Source organism: Aulonocara stuartgranti (assembly GCF_965226115.1).
Source record: "Aulonocara stuartgranti genome assembly, chromosome: 3".
NCBI lineage: Eukaryota > Metazoa > Chordata > Actinopteri > Cichliformes > Cichlidae > Aulonocara > Aulonocara stuartgranti.
Window position 1 is genome coordinate 9,566,583 of NC_138941.1, and position 15,374 is coordinate 9,581,956.

Consider the following 15,374-nt stretch of genomic DNA (forward strand, 5'->3'; position numbering starts at 1 on the left):
TTGCCTAATAATTCTTCACTCCCTGTATACGATCTGCATGAAACTTAACTACTTAACACGTCTCAGTTCTTGTTGAGATGATGTGATACAGTCTAGTAAGAGTGGTTAGCTGCCAGATGACTCACAATTACAAAAGATCAGGTGAGATTTCAGACCGAGGGAAAATCACTGGGGTGATCGCAGGAAGAGGCAGAAAAGCACAGACGTGCTGGACCTCACAGTCATTTGGAAAAGGTAAGAATGAATCTGTCTTCATTCATCTACATGGAAATATATCACCAACAAACAAACCAATAATACAACCAAATCACTCCCAGTTCAAGACTTTGGTTATTTACAGCATTTGAAACATACTGTGTAGCTCAGTCAAAACAGCCCAAGGCCAAGTGAAAGTGCTGAAAGGGAAAAGATCATGATTAACGATTTATTTAAACTCATAACTGGGGGCAGCAGCTGAGCTTTGTGAGCTGCAGCTTAAAACATGTAACCATGCTTTCAGCGTTGCAAATTTCCTGTTACTAGCTAGGTCAAATCCAAATTTAGTGTGCAGGTCATAAGATCATATAGAGGCAAAGTCCTGATACATCATGAATAATTTTTACGTTTTAGTTGTAATAATTATATATTTCTTGTTCATTTTAGTTCTCATGTGGTCAAAAAGTCTAAGTCAAAATTCTCAGCATTTTCAAATTACAGCTTCTTAATTTATATCGATAATTTTAATATTCTACTTCTCAGAAATAATTTACAATTTCCAGCTGTGAATTCCATCTTATTTACATTTTTTAACATTATATACTAGATGGGACTTGATGAAATGACCAATATAGATATATGCCCAGTAGCAGAATATCTTGTAATTATGTTTTACTCCCCTCTGGTGGCCAAATTAAACACGAGGCGATCGTGGCTCAAGAGTTGGCAGCTCAGGTTACCAGTCTATCACAGGGCAAACACAGAGATGGGGTTTGGGATTACTCTTATGTCACTGGGATGTTGACCTTTGACCTTCACATTAGAGAGATGGGCAGACATAATTAGTGTATGAATTTTAAAGTAACAGGTAATAAAGAGAGTGTAGCAAATGTAGTCAGGTTTATTACTCTGTATCACACATGAGTGCCCGAGGGAGGCGGGGCTGACTGGGGAGACACAGGAAACAGAGAGACAGGGCTGACTCGACATGAAACGATGAAACGTGGGACACGGGAACAGAAACTAAACACAGGCTGAAATGAACACTGAGGGAGGGAGAACTAAGATTACTGAGAGCCTGATAAATAAGAAGAACAAAAACCAAGAAAAACAAGAGTCAAAGAAAACCAAAAACACAAAGCATTGGGCCAGGACCCACTGCTGTGACATTTATATGTGATAAAAACATTAAAAACTGCTCACATGTTGAAATCTTTCTACGTATACTTTAGGTTCAGCTCTCCAGCCTGGCATTTGGTTAAGCATGATTCAAACATTTGATTTTGTTTAACTGGTTTTAATTATAGTTACTTTTTGTGAACATTTGTTGCAGCATTTAAAAATACATCATTTATTTTCAAACTTTTATTGGATTTAGAGCATCATATTTGACCAACGTAAATGTTTTAATTTCATATAAAATAACTGAAACAGTGAACTAAATATCTGAAATCTTTCCTTCCTTAAAAGTTATAATCCTACTTAAGTTATAGTGCAAACGCTTAAGCAACAAATATACTTGATGCTAATTAATTAATATTTCCCTTTGATGTTGCAACTATGCGGTCACTTCTGTCTTTAAACAAAATAATATTTTCCAGTTACAGAAATCATAAAGTCCAAACTAAAGTGCTACTGTTGCTATATGCATTTTATATAAATCATGGATGATGGTCCTGACATGAAGGAAGAGAAAGTTACAGGTTGCATCCTTTGACTTTGTCTCCGTGCCTTTGGGCGATTTTCAGAAGGACAGATGTTTCTGTTCAATTCTTAAATCAATTTTTTCAAACACAAACACTATTTTAAAGCTTCTAGAGAGTAAAATATTAATGATAATTATAATAACAATAATAAAAACAAAAGCTCTCAGATCCATCAAACCAAGCAGCAGAAAGAACAATAACTGAAGAGAAAACTTTAACCTTGTAGACTTCATTATGTTCCAGCTGCTCTACAGACGCTGTGACCTCGAACTTAAGCAGGTCGTAAAGTATGTGCAGCTCAATAACTTCATAATCAGACCCTGTGGTATTTAGGCAGCAGAACAACTAAGAATAACAACTACAAAGAATGTTTTTAGGTTTCTGTTGTACTGCAAGGTTCTGTACAGGAGAACCAAACCAAGAGCAAATATTACGTCTCATTTACACCTGAGCACGAAGAGCCATCAACATTTAGCAAATTGAATCATCTTTGTTTAGATGCAAGAAGAATCATATAGAAATGAAAAAGTAGAAATAGAAATCCAGAGCAAAGATATCCTCTAATTCAGCGTAGCACATGTGCAGCTGCTGCGATTCACGTAAGCATTCGGCTCGTCGCTGTTGCAGATTTTTCTCTCGCTGTTCTGGCTCACAGCGCTGCAAACACAAAAATAAATATCCCCAAAGGTGTGAAAGGGAGCTAATTAGTAAGAGTATTGTTACTCTCCGCAGGAGTAGTCCAGCAGTAGAAATCAGTCCAATAACAAGGTGTGTAACATCTAGCAGGGTGACAGAAAAACCCAGGGTAACTTCTAAGGACCTCAACGTCTCTCTCACATTGTGTTTTTTAAACATGCTTCCATTTGTCACTTCAGTCTTTACTCTGAAATACAGGAAGAGAAATCATGGCTGAAACAATTTCTCATGAAACCAGGGGTGTGGTCCAACAGTCAGTTTGGTGAGGAAGGTTCCTAACTGAGAGAAGTGACCCAGAAGTATCTGTGTAGCAGCCACAATGAATCCAGATCATGAGCTTTATTAACTGATCAAAGTCTCTTCTTTCATCTTCTGTATCATTCAGTTTGCATTGGTAATGCCCATTATTGTAATGCTTTTTTAAGACGAGCAAAACTTTATTTCACTTTGGGTTAGCTGGGATAAGTGATGGATGGAGGGAATTTTACTTCAGCCACAGAAATCCTAAACAGGAAGGAGGAGCAGAGTTACAGTGGATCACTATCCAGCAGGGAAACAAGGTTTATTTCAATTTCTTGGCCATGAGTGAGATTTACTGAGTGGGCAAATTAGGGAGACGACACCATCAGATCCCGAGCCCTCCATGTGTTAATCAAGAGACGGCTGCTGTGCTACATCCATAAATAATGAATAAATTAGGAGCTAAAGCTGAAAGGACAGTTTATTTGTACCATCTTCACGTGAACACATTCAAGAACATCACAGATGAAGAAACATTAAAAACTTCCACACTACATAAAGCAAGAAAAATAGTTTTTCTTTCAGGTGGTTTCAGAAAAACAGAAACATCAAACATCTCCAAGACTCTCTTTGAAAGAACTAAAAACCTTTGTTCTCATGGTCCAATCATGAGTGAACTCCCCGATGAAGCCTTGTGTGCTAAAACATGTCAGAGTTTTAAAGGTTAAACATGAGTTTCCAAAACGTTTTGCTGGAGAACAATGAACTATTTGACTGAGTTTCAATCATTTACAGACGAGCAAAACCAGGACAGAGAAAAAAGGACAAAACTGACTCAGTAAAACAACAGAAAAGAAGATCCCATGTAGATCTGTATTATGTAGAAGTTCAGCCCAGCAACCAGTTCAGTTCAACACAAGTTTAAATGATTCTATCTGAACTCTGTGGAGCCTGATCTCAAGCTTTTTGAGTCTGACACAGAAACCAGAGGATCTTTCTGTGTCTTCAGATTCACTGTGATCCAGTGATGGGAGTGATTTCAGCCCTGAGTGATCGCGCTGATGTTTGCACAGAGCAGACAATGAGGTGAATGTTTGGGCACATTGGTAACAGTGAAACAGTTTATTAGTAACGTGGGATCGTTTGTGTGCAGAGTATGATCTGAGATTCCTGAAGCTCTTGTCACACTGGTCACAGCTGTAGTTTCCTTCCATGTGTGCACGTTCATGCCTGTTACAAGTACTTGAATGTGAGAAGCTTCTCTCACAGTGTCTGCACTTGTGTGGTTTCTCTCCTGTGTGGACTCGTTTGTGTGATTTAAGCTTCCATGCAGTGGTGAAGGATGACCCACACTGATCACAGAGGTGCTTTTTAACCCCACTGTGAATCAGTTCATGTCGTTTTAACTCACTTGGTGTGGTGAAGCTTCTCCCACATTCTTTGCAGTATTTCAGTTTGTCTCCAGTGTGTCTACGTTGATGTCTTTTTAGGGTCTTTTGCCGACTGAAAGTTTTTCCACAGAGGTCACAATGAAAGTCTTTCCCACCACCACAGTGATGACAGGGTTGAGAACTGGATCCATCTGTGTCGCTCTGCTTCTAAACAAAGACACAAAGACAGTGTAAGTCAGTCCTTCAACATTTGTATCCTGAACGTCGCCTGAAATAAAGAGCATCTCTGCAGACGTCCAACTACATTTGACTGTTTCAGTTAACACACTCAGTTTACTGGGCTGCAATAACTACAATACTACCACCATAATACTACAGTAATACTAAAATCATAACTGAAAGGAAAATCTGAATAATCACTCAGAGCTGCTTTTCCATGCAGTAGAATTGCTAACATGCTAACACAGTTTAATGAGCAGAGTTGTTCCAAACAGTCAGGCTAAAATGACAAGATAACAATATAAATACATACCTCACAGTAGCTGCACTTGTAGACTCTCTTTCTGGTGTGGATCTGTTGGTGTCGTCTCAGGTCATGTGGAGCTTTAAAAGTCTTCTCACACAGGTCACATTGATAAGGTCTCTCCTCAGTGTGGGTAAACATGTGTCGTTGTAACTGTGCATCTGTTGTAAAGTATTTGCCACACTGTTCACAGCAGTACACATCATGTCTGGTGTGAATGCGTAGGTGTGTATTTCGGCTCCCTCTCTGGCTGAAAGTTTTTCCACAGATGTCACAGCTGTATGCCTTAATTCCAGAGTGGGTAACTAGATGACTCTGTAAGTGGCTACTGTGAGTAAAAGCTCTGCCACACTGATCACAGCTGTATGCCTTAACTCCACTGTGGATGAGTTGGTGTGTTTTTAGGTGACCCTTCAAGGAAAAAGACTTTCCACACAAGTCACAGCTGAACGGTCTCTCTCCAGTGTGGATGACCTGATGCTGTTTTAGTTTAGCCCTCACAGTAAAACCCTTCCCACACTCGTCACAGCTGTATGCCTTAATTCCAGAGTGGGTAACTAGATGCTTCTGTAAGTGGCTACTTTGAGTAAAAGCTCTGCCACACTGATCACAGCTGTACGCTTTAACTCCACTGTGGATGAGTTGGTGTTGTTTTAGGTAACCCTTCAAGGAAAAAGACTTTCCACACAAGTCACAGCTGAACGGTCTCTCTCCAGTGTGGATGACCTGATGCTGTTTTAGTGAAGCCTTCAGAGTAAAACCCTTCCCACACTCGTCACAGCTGTATGCCTTAATTCCAGAGTGGGTAACTAGATGCCTCTGTAAGGTGCTACTGTGAGTAAAAGCTCTGCCACACTGATCACAGCTGTACGCTTTAACTCCACTGTGGATGAGTTGGTGTGTTTTTAGGTAACCCTTCCAGGAAAAAGACTTTCCACACAAGTCACAGCTGAACGGTCTCTCTCCAGTGTGGATGACCTGATGCTGTTTTAGTTTAGCCCTCACAGTAAAACCCTTCCCACACTCGTCACAGATGTGTTTTTTCTCTCCCTTTCTTCTGTGAGGTTTGTCGGCCTCCTGAGAGCGCTGACTTCTGGCTCCATGTTGGTCCTGCAGTGACAGAGATACAAACAGAGGCAGTGAGTGAAATGCAGTCGTGGAACAAACTCAACCTTCAAACTCCATTAACACTAGTTTTAAACCTGAAGGTGGAGCGTGGCACCAAACACCTTAAAGGTCTCTTATCCCCACCTGCTGGTAGTTCTAACACATTACATCCAACCTGCTGTTAAAGATAATTCATGACTGTTCAAACACTAAAATCATACACACACACACACACACACATTATTTTATAATTTAGATTATTTTGTTGTTTCCTATTACATATTTCTATAATTTGTATAGATTTATACAGAATTATTCAGTGATAATAAATCCTATGTTTGTTTATTCTAAAGGAACCCCGTTAGCTTCCACAACAGATGTTGCTCGTCTTCCGTCAAATACTCACATAAAATATTACACAATAAAGTGGATTCAAGATATCCACATAATTTCACTCTTACATCCACAGTGAGGTTTCACAATTGTTCAAATATAAGCAATCAATAATAATAATAATAATAATATTTCTCTGTCAGCCTTCTCGGTTACGAATCGTCTTCTGCTCCTCTGTCATGCGGCGTCCCACAGGGCTCAATTTTAGGGCCACTGCTCTTTTCACTGTATCTATTGCCTCTGGGTTCTATCCTTAGAAGGCATGAGATCTCATTTCATTGTTATGCCGATGACTGCCAACTTTATTTGCCACTAAAACACAAGGATGGCATCTCTATAAAACCTCTCTTGACATGTCTAGATGACATTCAAGCTTAGTTGGCTCTAAACTTTTTAAATTTTAATGAAAAGAAAACAGAGCTGTTGGTGTTTGGACCCAGTGGTCCCTGTGAGTCCTCCCCTGTTGTTTTAGGATCCCTGGAAGTCTATTTTAAATCTGTGGTTACTGACCTTGGTTTTAAGTTGGACAGTGATTTTAAATTGGACAACCAAATCAGAGCAGTGGTGAAGTCCGGTTTTTATCATTTAAGGCGACTGGCAAGAGTAAAATCTTTTCTTTCGAGGCAGCACCTTGAAACAGTGATCCATGCTTTTATTTCTTCCCGCCTGGACTACTGTAACTCACTTTATGTGGGGGTCAGTCAGTCATTGCTCTCACGTCTGCAGCTGGTTCAAAATGCGGCTGCACGACTCCTAACAGGAACTCAAAAAAGAGAGCATATAACCCCCGTGCTAGCCTCTCTGCACTGGCTGCCTGTGTCTTTTAGAGTTCATTTTAAAATTCTTATGTTTGTTTTTAAATGCCTTCACAGTCTTGCCCCGCCTTACCTCTCTGAGCTTCTTCATCTCCACACACCCTGTCGGTCTCTCAGGTCAGCTGACCAGCTGCTCCTGGAGGTACCGAGATCCAGGAGGAAGCTCAGAGGGGGCGGGGCCTTCTCTATTGTGGCTCCAAAGTTATGGAATGATTTGCCCATGCATGTTAGAGAGGCCCCTTCACTGTCCACTTTTAAATCACGTCTTAAAACCCACTTTTATTCCTTGGCTTTTAACCTCAGTGAGACTTAGTTTCTTTTTTAATTGAAGTAGTTATTTAATTAATGATTTCACTCTTCTTTTATTTGTGTTTTATTTATATCTCATGTAATTTTATTTTACAGTTCCAATGTACAGCACTTTCTGTCAGCTGTGGTTGTTTTAAAGTGCTTTATAAATAAAGTTGATGATGTTGATGATGAATATCAATAACATTGAGGCACATTACACAAATTTCAAAAACAAATCATGTCTTACAATATTTACAACAACTAAAAGCTCTGTAAATCGGCTTTTAAGTGTTCATTGAAGTTTTGAATAATTCTCTAATTTTTTAAGGCAACTTATTCCACTTAAAAGTTGCTCTAAATGTAACAGTTTAACAAAACATTACTTTTAACTCGAGCATTTACTAAATTGCAGCTTGTTGAAAACTGTGTAATATGATGATGTATTTCATCTGGATACTGCAGCTGAGCAGAATAAATGTGGTGTGTTTAACAGAATTGCTTTCTTTAGAACTACAAGTAAGCCATAGAATATTTTAGCCTGTAAAGGAAGCCAAGAAAGGTTATTATGCATTTTATCAACATTAGTATAGTATGAACATCTTCACACTAATCTGGACGCCTTATTCTGGACTAACTGAAGTCTGTTAAGATCTGTCTTATTAGCTGCTGACCAAATGATTGAACAATACTCCAGATGAGACATTACTAGTGCATTAATGACATCTTTCATAATGAAGAAGTGATACACAAAGAGCATTTCATAGCCATAGCTATGCCTTGTCAGCATAGTTATGTGACATTAGTGATGTTTGTACTTTCAGCGTTAACTTGGTTTTAAAGCCTTTAAAATATACGCCGTTCAATAGTCGACCTTCATCTGACAGAGAATGTGATGATTTTGTGGATAATTAAAGTCAGTCATATATCCACAAACACAACAAGCTGAAAGTCAGTGATGCTGCTCGGTTTGCAGTCCTGAACATCACGGCACAAGCAGGATTCACTGCACTGTTAATGTTAGCTGTGTTCAAATGTTCAAATGTATATGGTGATAAATATCTTTGGTCATATGGTCCTGCTCTGTCTGTCACCTTCTGTGTTGAGCTCATTGTTTCCTCTGTAGTGGCTGAGCTGAGTCCAAGTAGCTGAAAATGTTCCTCTGCTGCTCCGTCAGACTCTCCTCCTCCTGCTGATCAGCTGGGACACAAAACAGATCTTTGTTAGGCTCCACACTGCACTGAAGAGTCAAAGTGTCTCATATGTTCATCTGACAAGTAAAAGAACACATTTTTGTTTCCCGAGGTGGGCAACTTGTTGGAAACAAACACAAAAGCTTTGAGCACTGATACCTGCCATTGCTGGCATTGAAAGATGCAACGCCAGCAATGTGGATTGTCAAGACTCAAACCAATCATCAAGCAAAGACAACAGGGATCATTTGTTTCTGTTTATTTAGCATTCACAGCATTTGTAGTTGCCTTCTGTGCAGGGGAAGTCCACGCACACTGTGTGGTACCGCCATCCGCAGAAGGTGCATTCAACCTCTGTAAGAGAAACGAGATTGTCTGAGACTGAAATGATATTCACTAAAGAAGTGGTGATTTGTAAAACTTCAAGTGTATGATAAGGTGAAAACAAATACACAACTGCATGTCATGTAGTTGAAGGTTTTTTTTCTTTTGGAAGACCGGAAAACACTGAAAGTTATAAATTAGTCCTTTATTTATCCAGGTAAAAAAAAATCTCATTGAGATTAAAAATCTCATTTCCAAGAGAGACCTGGCGTCATGGCAACACAAGTCACATACCACACAGGTATATAACATTTAAAACAAACACAATATCCCAACATGTGTAACAAATGTATTGTGCTTGAAACAAATTCAGAATAGGTGATAAAGCAGCTGCACATGTGTGTCACGAGTAAATCTGGCTCTATAACAAACAGAAACAAGTGATGCTGCTGTCTTTTCTCAATGGTTGGTTTGAGTCTCGACAATCCACATTGCTGCCATCTTTCAATATGTTTGAATGCACCAGTGTAAGTGCAGCCACTCAGACTCAATGTGTTCATAGAAACAGGTGCAGATGTGTCACGAGTTCATCCAGCAGTAGCTATGGCACTTGGCCACAGGGGGCAGCAGTGGACTGACCTGCATTCGAGACTGCTCCAGCTGCTCTGTGACAGTCAGTAGATCTGCTACAAATTGCAGATCATATGCAAGTTTTGGAAATGACATTATAAATATTCCTAACTTAGCCACGGCAGCATTGTTGATGTATTACCTATATACTACAAATTATTCCACCTGCTGAAAAGTGGATCCAATGTGGGCGGACTCACACTTAGCAAATAAACTTGTGATGTGAGAATGTAATCAAACTGTTGATCAGAGGCAAAGTAATTTAAAGTTTATGATGCTATCGTCTAATGTTAGCTGACATGATGTTAGCTTGTAAACTTATGTTGTTGTCTGGGTCTCATGTCTGATCTGATGATAATAACTGTGACAACACAGAGATTAAATAAAGGACGTTGGTGGGACTTCTTATGTTAGAACTATAACTTCAGTTAAGGAGTGAGACGTAAGGTGACAAGGAGAATGAAGAGAATGAGAAAGAAGTAACTGGGAAGAGAAAATGAAAACAAAAATTTGAAATGATCAAATTTGTGTTAACAGATGATGGTGATTTTAAAAATTCAAGTAATTTAAAGGTTTTATCCTATTTGCTGTTGTTTTTTTCATATTCTTCTATTTGCAAGAGGTTATTAATAAAACAGGTTCTCTTTCTGGTTTCTCTTTTTGGACGCACTCTCTACAGCTTATCACATCCAAAATGGCAGATGTCAAGTACAAAACCTCGACAGAAACAATCAGCAAGAATTTTAGCATCAGTCCAAAATAAAACTGTCCAACTACAGAGTTTTAAAATCCAACTAAACTATGAACAGAGATCTTTTACAAATAGGCTATTGATGAGATGACAGTGGTAACAAAAACGTACACATCCGCGCACACAGACAAAATGGCGGGAGAGCGTTTAACGGTCGACCTCATGAGTCCGTTACCGTGAACTATGGAGCGGCAGATTTGTGCTGGAACTGAGCTGCACACAGCTGATGTTAGCCAGGAAACATTACACACTGCTAACGTTACCTTCACACGGAGCTCCACACGGAGACGATCAGCGTCAGGCACAAACACCAAGTTCAGAAAAGAGGAACTTTGAGCAGGAAGGAAAGAGTCAGAGCGGCGTTTGAGGACACGTTTACAACCACGAACATCAGAATCTGTCTGTGCTGCATTCAAGTGCAAGTTGGAAACTCACTAATCTCTGTCATGTTGTCCAAAGATGATTTATTTCTGCTGGTTTTCTTGTTTGAAACACAAACATGTGTCAGCACTTTGTTGTTCTTCACCCTGCAGCATTTGAATATTTCAGGAGTAAACTGATCATAAATTCATGAAGTCATGACTGAAAGTGCAGACTGAGAGTGGATCACATGATGTTTGAGGTGTGTCATGTGACATGTTCAGTATTGTCACACATGTCTAGATTGTCCCTGATATCATAGCTGCTCAAACACTGATGATTATATTTGAAGAATTATTCCTGATGGCAGCAAAGTTTGAATGGAGCTCTCTGTCTGTGCTGATTTGTCGCCCTCTGGAGGTCAAAGCACAAACTGCATGATGTCACTGTAACCACCACAGTGACAGGAAGTGTTTTTAAATGATGAAATATGTCAGTGATGCTGATAGTGTGTTCATCACAGACGTTCAGGCTTCGTGTTGACATGAATCAAAGTTAATGTCATTATGGACCAAGGACAGTACTCTGGGTCTCCTGCAGAACAACTCGAGCTGTGATACCTGAATGAAGAGCCTCTGCTGCTTTAAAGAAGGAGGCTCGAGGCAGAGGTGAGGTGCAGACCAACCAGCTTTTATTCAGCAACTTTAACAGAAGGATCAGAAAAATAAAACTATACAGCACAGTGATGCTGACTGAAGCCACAGCATTAAACTAAACAAGCATCTGATCATCTTTAACAACATCTAATAAATAATGACAACTATTTACTCCTGTATTTCCTACAATAAAGCCTGTTCAGATATTTGTTGCTGATGGAAATGTAAAAGGCTCCCAGGAACCAAAGGACAAAAACAGAGGCAACAGTCACAGCTGCAAAGGATCCCCTAACACATAAACTGGTTCGAAGATATTTTCTAGCTCTGCAGAGGAGCTTGATTGCACGGACAGTAAAAAGTGGATTCAATAACAGCAGCGAGCGCTGAGTGATATAACGGTGCTGCGAGCAGCAGTGCAAAGGCTCACACAGAGACAGCAGCTACACTGTGTGTGGATGTGATCCACAGTCACAGCTGTGGGTTTCAGTCAGTGTGTCTCTAACTTCATGGTCACATTTCAAAGCTTATTGCAGCCAGAAGATGTTCAAGTAAAAGATTTATTGCTGTACTCGTCTACCAGGATAACAGGAGGTTCATAAAGCTGTGTAATACTTCAGCTTTCCATCATGGAGTAGTAGTTGTGTCCCTTTGTGTTTATTAGTGTGTTCACACGTCTACTTTAACTTCACTCTGTAATGAAAGGATTCAAATCACTGATAAATACATACATGCTGACTCTGAGTCTCAGTGAAGGAGGAAAGGATGGATGAAGGCAGCCTAGTGTGGGTCATGTGTGTCCAGCAGTCATCCAGGGCCTGGATCCATCTGTAACAGGAAGACAAAGTCCAGCCTGTAATCATCCTATCAGGCACAGCGTTTCCATCCAGCATCCTGACTACGCTAACAACCCGTCAAACGTCTCCTCTGGTCCACAGAAGTCACACTTCCTGTGTCATGTTTACCTTTTTAAGTGTGCTATTCAAGCCTGTGTGACCAACTCTGACTCTCCAGATTCCATCCTGGTCTCTGCTGCAGCTTCTTCTACACGACTGTTTTCTGTATAATAATATCTGCCTTTCCCGTCTCTGTCCCAGTGTGCCTGCCACTCGTCCTTCATCTTTACCTTCATTATACTCTTCACCTCACTTTCACTGTATTTTATAGTCAAACCTGCACGACTTCTTCTTGCTGCACCTTTTTAAACTTATCGTCCTGTTCATTGCATCAACACCGATATTCACAGGGAGCCATAAGAAATCCACTTCTATCCCTCTGTGTTTGATTCTATACAGTAAATGAAGTATATCAAAAACAATATGTTGCCTAGAGTCTGAAGACATATCACCTGTGCTCACTAGCACGCTGCTAGAGTCCCAGCAAACCACATACCTGCATATTAGTGCGTCCTCCACCCAGTTCAAGCCAGTAACATCACTACCAGCTCCCAGTATAAACTGCCACATCATCTGTAATTCTTTTACTCATCACCAAACTTATTTGTGGGAGAACAAATGCAGCAGCCGTTCTTTTATCTGACAGTGTTGACGCATCAGTAAATATCCTCACATGACCTGAGGACTTTCCCACTATATGAACCTGCTTTTAGTCGCCCCTCCTCCCTCGCCACAAGCTTCCTTTACAACATAACTTATAAAAAACAACTTTATTGACAATCAGCAATAACAATTACAGACAGTCTAGAAGAAGAATCACATGATCAAGGAGCAGAAGTTTATGGTTTTAATAGCTTTTACATTTTGGGAAAGTTTTAAAAACATTGTTTGGTTTTCTTTCTAAAGCGTTGAAAGGACGGCTTTGCATCAGAAAAGTAAGATCAGCAAATGAATCCATTAAAGTTCTTTTGCCTTGTTTGCAAAAGAAGCCAAACAACATTTGTGTCACAAAGAGAGACTTCAGAACAGATCAAAGATCACAAACATCAGGCACTGATGGAAACAGCCAAACACAGAAACAGAGGCACCAGCAGGTGAAGGAGGCCTGTTGTAGAAATGACTCTGAGTGCTCAGGTAGAAACGCATGAAGAACCAGTGCGTCTAATATTTGGAAACCAGTCTGTGTTTGAGCGTCCTGGATGAAACACAGATCATGTTGCAGAGCGAGGACGTCGTCTTTCCTCCCGAGTGTGTAACTACAGGACGTGTGCAGCAGGTTTAATCGTCCTCCTGACAGTTACTGATGAACGAGTCCTTCAGGGAGGCTCCAGGATCACTGTGGCTTTTACCAGCTGCTGCTAAACTGAGAGGTGTTGCTGCTTCATGTGTGAAGATGTTTGCATGGCTTTAACAGTGCAGACGTTCCTCATGTGCACCCATTTCATATGTTTTATTGTGATGTTTAGTAACATCTGCTTCCCTCCTTCAGGCAGACGATAAAGTGAGCTCAGCCTTAAACATGTGGAGAGAACGTTTGACCGACAGTCCTGGGACGACTGCAGAACAATGGTTTGTTTTTAATGATAAAGTTTCATAATGGAAATAAATGCTGAGCCTGTTTCATGATGTTGGCCCTGCAGCATCAGGCAGGATTAATACTGTAACAAACGTGTGTCACAGTTATAATGACTTTAAATGAAGACTTGGGTTGGATGGAGATGTCAGCTGGATTTGTGCTGACTGTCACTTTAAATGTTTTCAGTTCTGTTCAGCTTCTAAATCTACTTTTGTATAATGTTTGCTGAGTTTTGCACTTCATGACGCTTTTAAGAAGAGCCAATAAATCCTGACTTTACACCAAAATAAAGGTTTAATGTGTTTAGTGTGACAGTGGAGGAGAGCGCACATAATAAGAGTCATTAACAGAATGGTGACAATTATAATCTGTCTCATTTTAGGAGCAGCTCACAGGCACAACAGACTACAGAGCAATCAAAGCACCAGTTAAACGTCCATGTGACCGGCTTACAGCCAATGAACAATCAGTCCCCACTGTCCCCACCAACATCACTGTACTGGAGAGACTGTGCTGCCATGGTCAGAGATGAACTGGTGCTAAAATGTAAGGCAGCTGATGTGTGTGGCCATAGCAGCACAAATGCATCACGGCTGCAACGCTGCAGTGTGTTTAAACATTTGAACATTTCTGTGGCTTCAAACCAGCAGCTCCTCTGTACTCAGTCGTGTTTGTGTGTCTGTCAAAGTGATTGTTGTCTTTAAAAAGCCTTTTGTGTTGAGTTTTGTGAGCAGTGCCGAGCTTCTCTGTAGTCTAAGCTGAGTCGATATATTTGATTCCATGTTTGGTGTGATTTTCAAAGTCAGCAGCAGCAAACCCATACGGTAAAAAAATACATTTTTCCTGGCCAAAATGTATTTCAAATATATGGTAAATATATTTTGTATTTGTGATGCTCCAAAAAAATATATTTTTGAAATTGAAAATATATTTCTTTCAAACCAAAATACATTTCAAAACATATTTTAGGGTGAAGAAAATACATTTCCAACCTTACAGTAGAATGTATATCAAAGTATCCTTTATTTAAAATATATTTAGTGCAATAATGATGATAATGATAACAATACTAAAAGTAACATGTTTTATGCACATCTGCAAAAAACAGTTGGATTCAAACAAAACAGAGTCAAAGGTCTATCACGAATTAGGTTGTTTATTCATTTGCTTACAGTATTTCACATTACACAATATCTCACTATAATGTAGCGTTCATTGACTTTGAAATTATCTGTCAGTGATACAGTAAACAAGATACAACAACTGCTATGTACACTTTAGTTTTTGACAATATATACAATTTAGTACTTAAAGGAACACACTCCACTGTTTTGGAAATAGGCTCATTCTCCATCTCCCTCAGAGTTAAAAATGCAGCGTCTTCTTTCTAGATCCGTACGTTAATAGGGCTCTGGAGCGTGATCTTACGGGATGGGGCGTAGCCAGGATTTTTGGTCAAGGCGCCATATTAGCAGGCCAAACAAATGCTTGCTGTGTGGTCGGTTGTAATGTTAGATTGCACTACCGACAAAGGAATAAGCTTGAAAACAGGCTCTCTTTTCATTGTTTCCTCACCTGGAAACATCATGAGGGAGCTTATGTGTTGGATGTTACCAAAAGAAGGCGTCTAGCCTGGA

General features: G+C 39.9%; 2 protein-coding genes across 2 annotated transcripts in view; one reads left to right on the plus strand and one right to left on the minus strand.

Moving 5' to 3' along the window:
• Positions 1 to 15,374, plus strand: part of LOC309702166 (protein NLRC3-like) — a 197,945-nt gene that overhangs the window by 117,425 nt on the left and 65,146 nt on the right. The gene's annotated exons all lie outside the window — the stretch shown is intronic.
• On the minus strand, positions 367 to 10,638 carry LOC309697233 (uncharacterized protein; the record flags this gene model as incomplete). The annotated part of the gene is made up of 4 exons (XM_082518984.1): positions 10,516 to 10,638; positions 8,449 to 8,554; positions 4,850 to 5,861; positions 367 to 395 (listed from the first exon to the last, which is right to left on the minus strand). The coding sequence occupies exons 2-4, from the start codon at positions 8,464 to 8,466 to the stop codon at positions 367 to 369; spliced, it is 1,059 nt and encodes a 352-aa protein (XP_082375110.1). The 5' UTR covers positions 8,467 to 8,554; positions 10,516 to 10,638.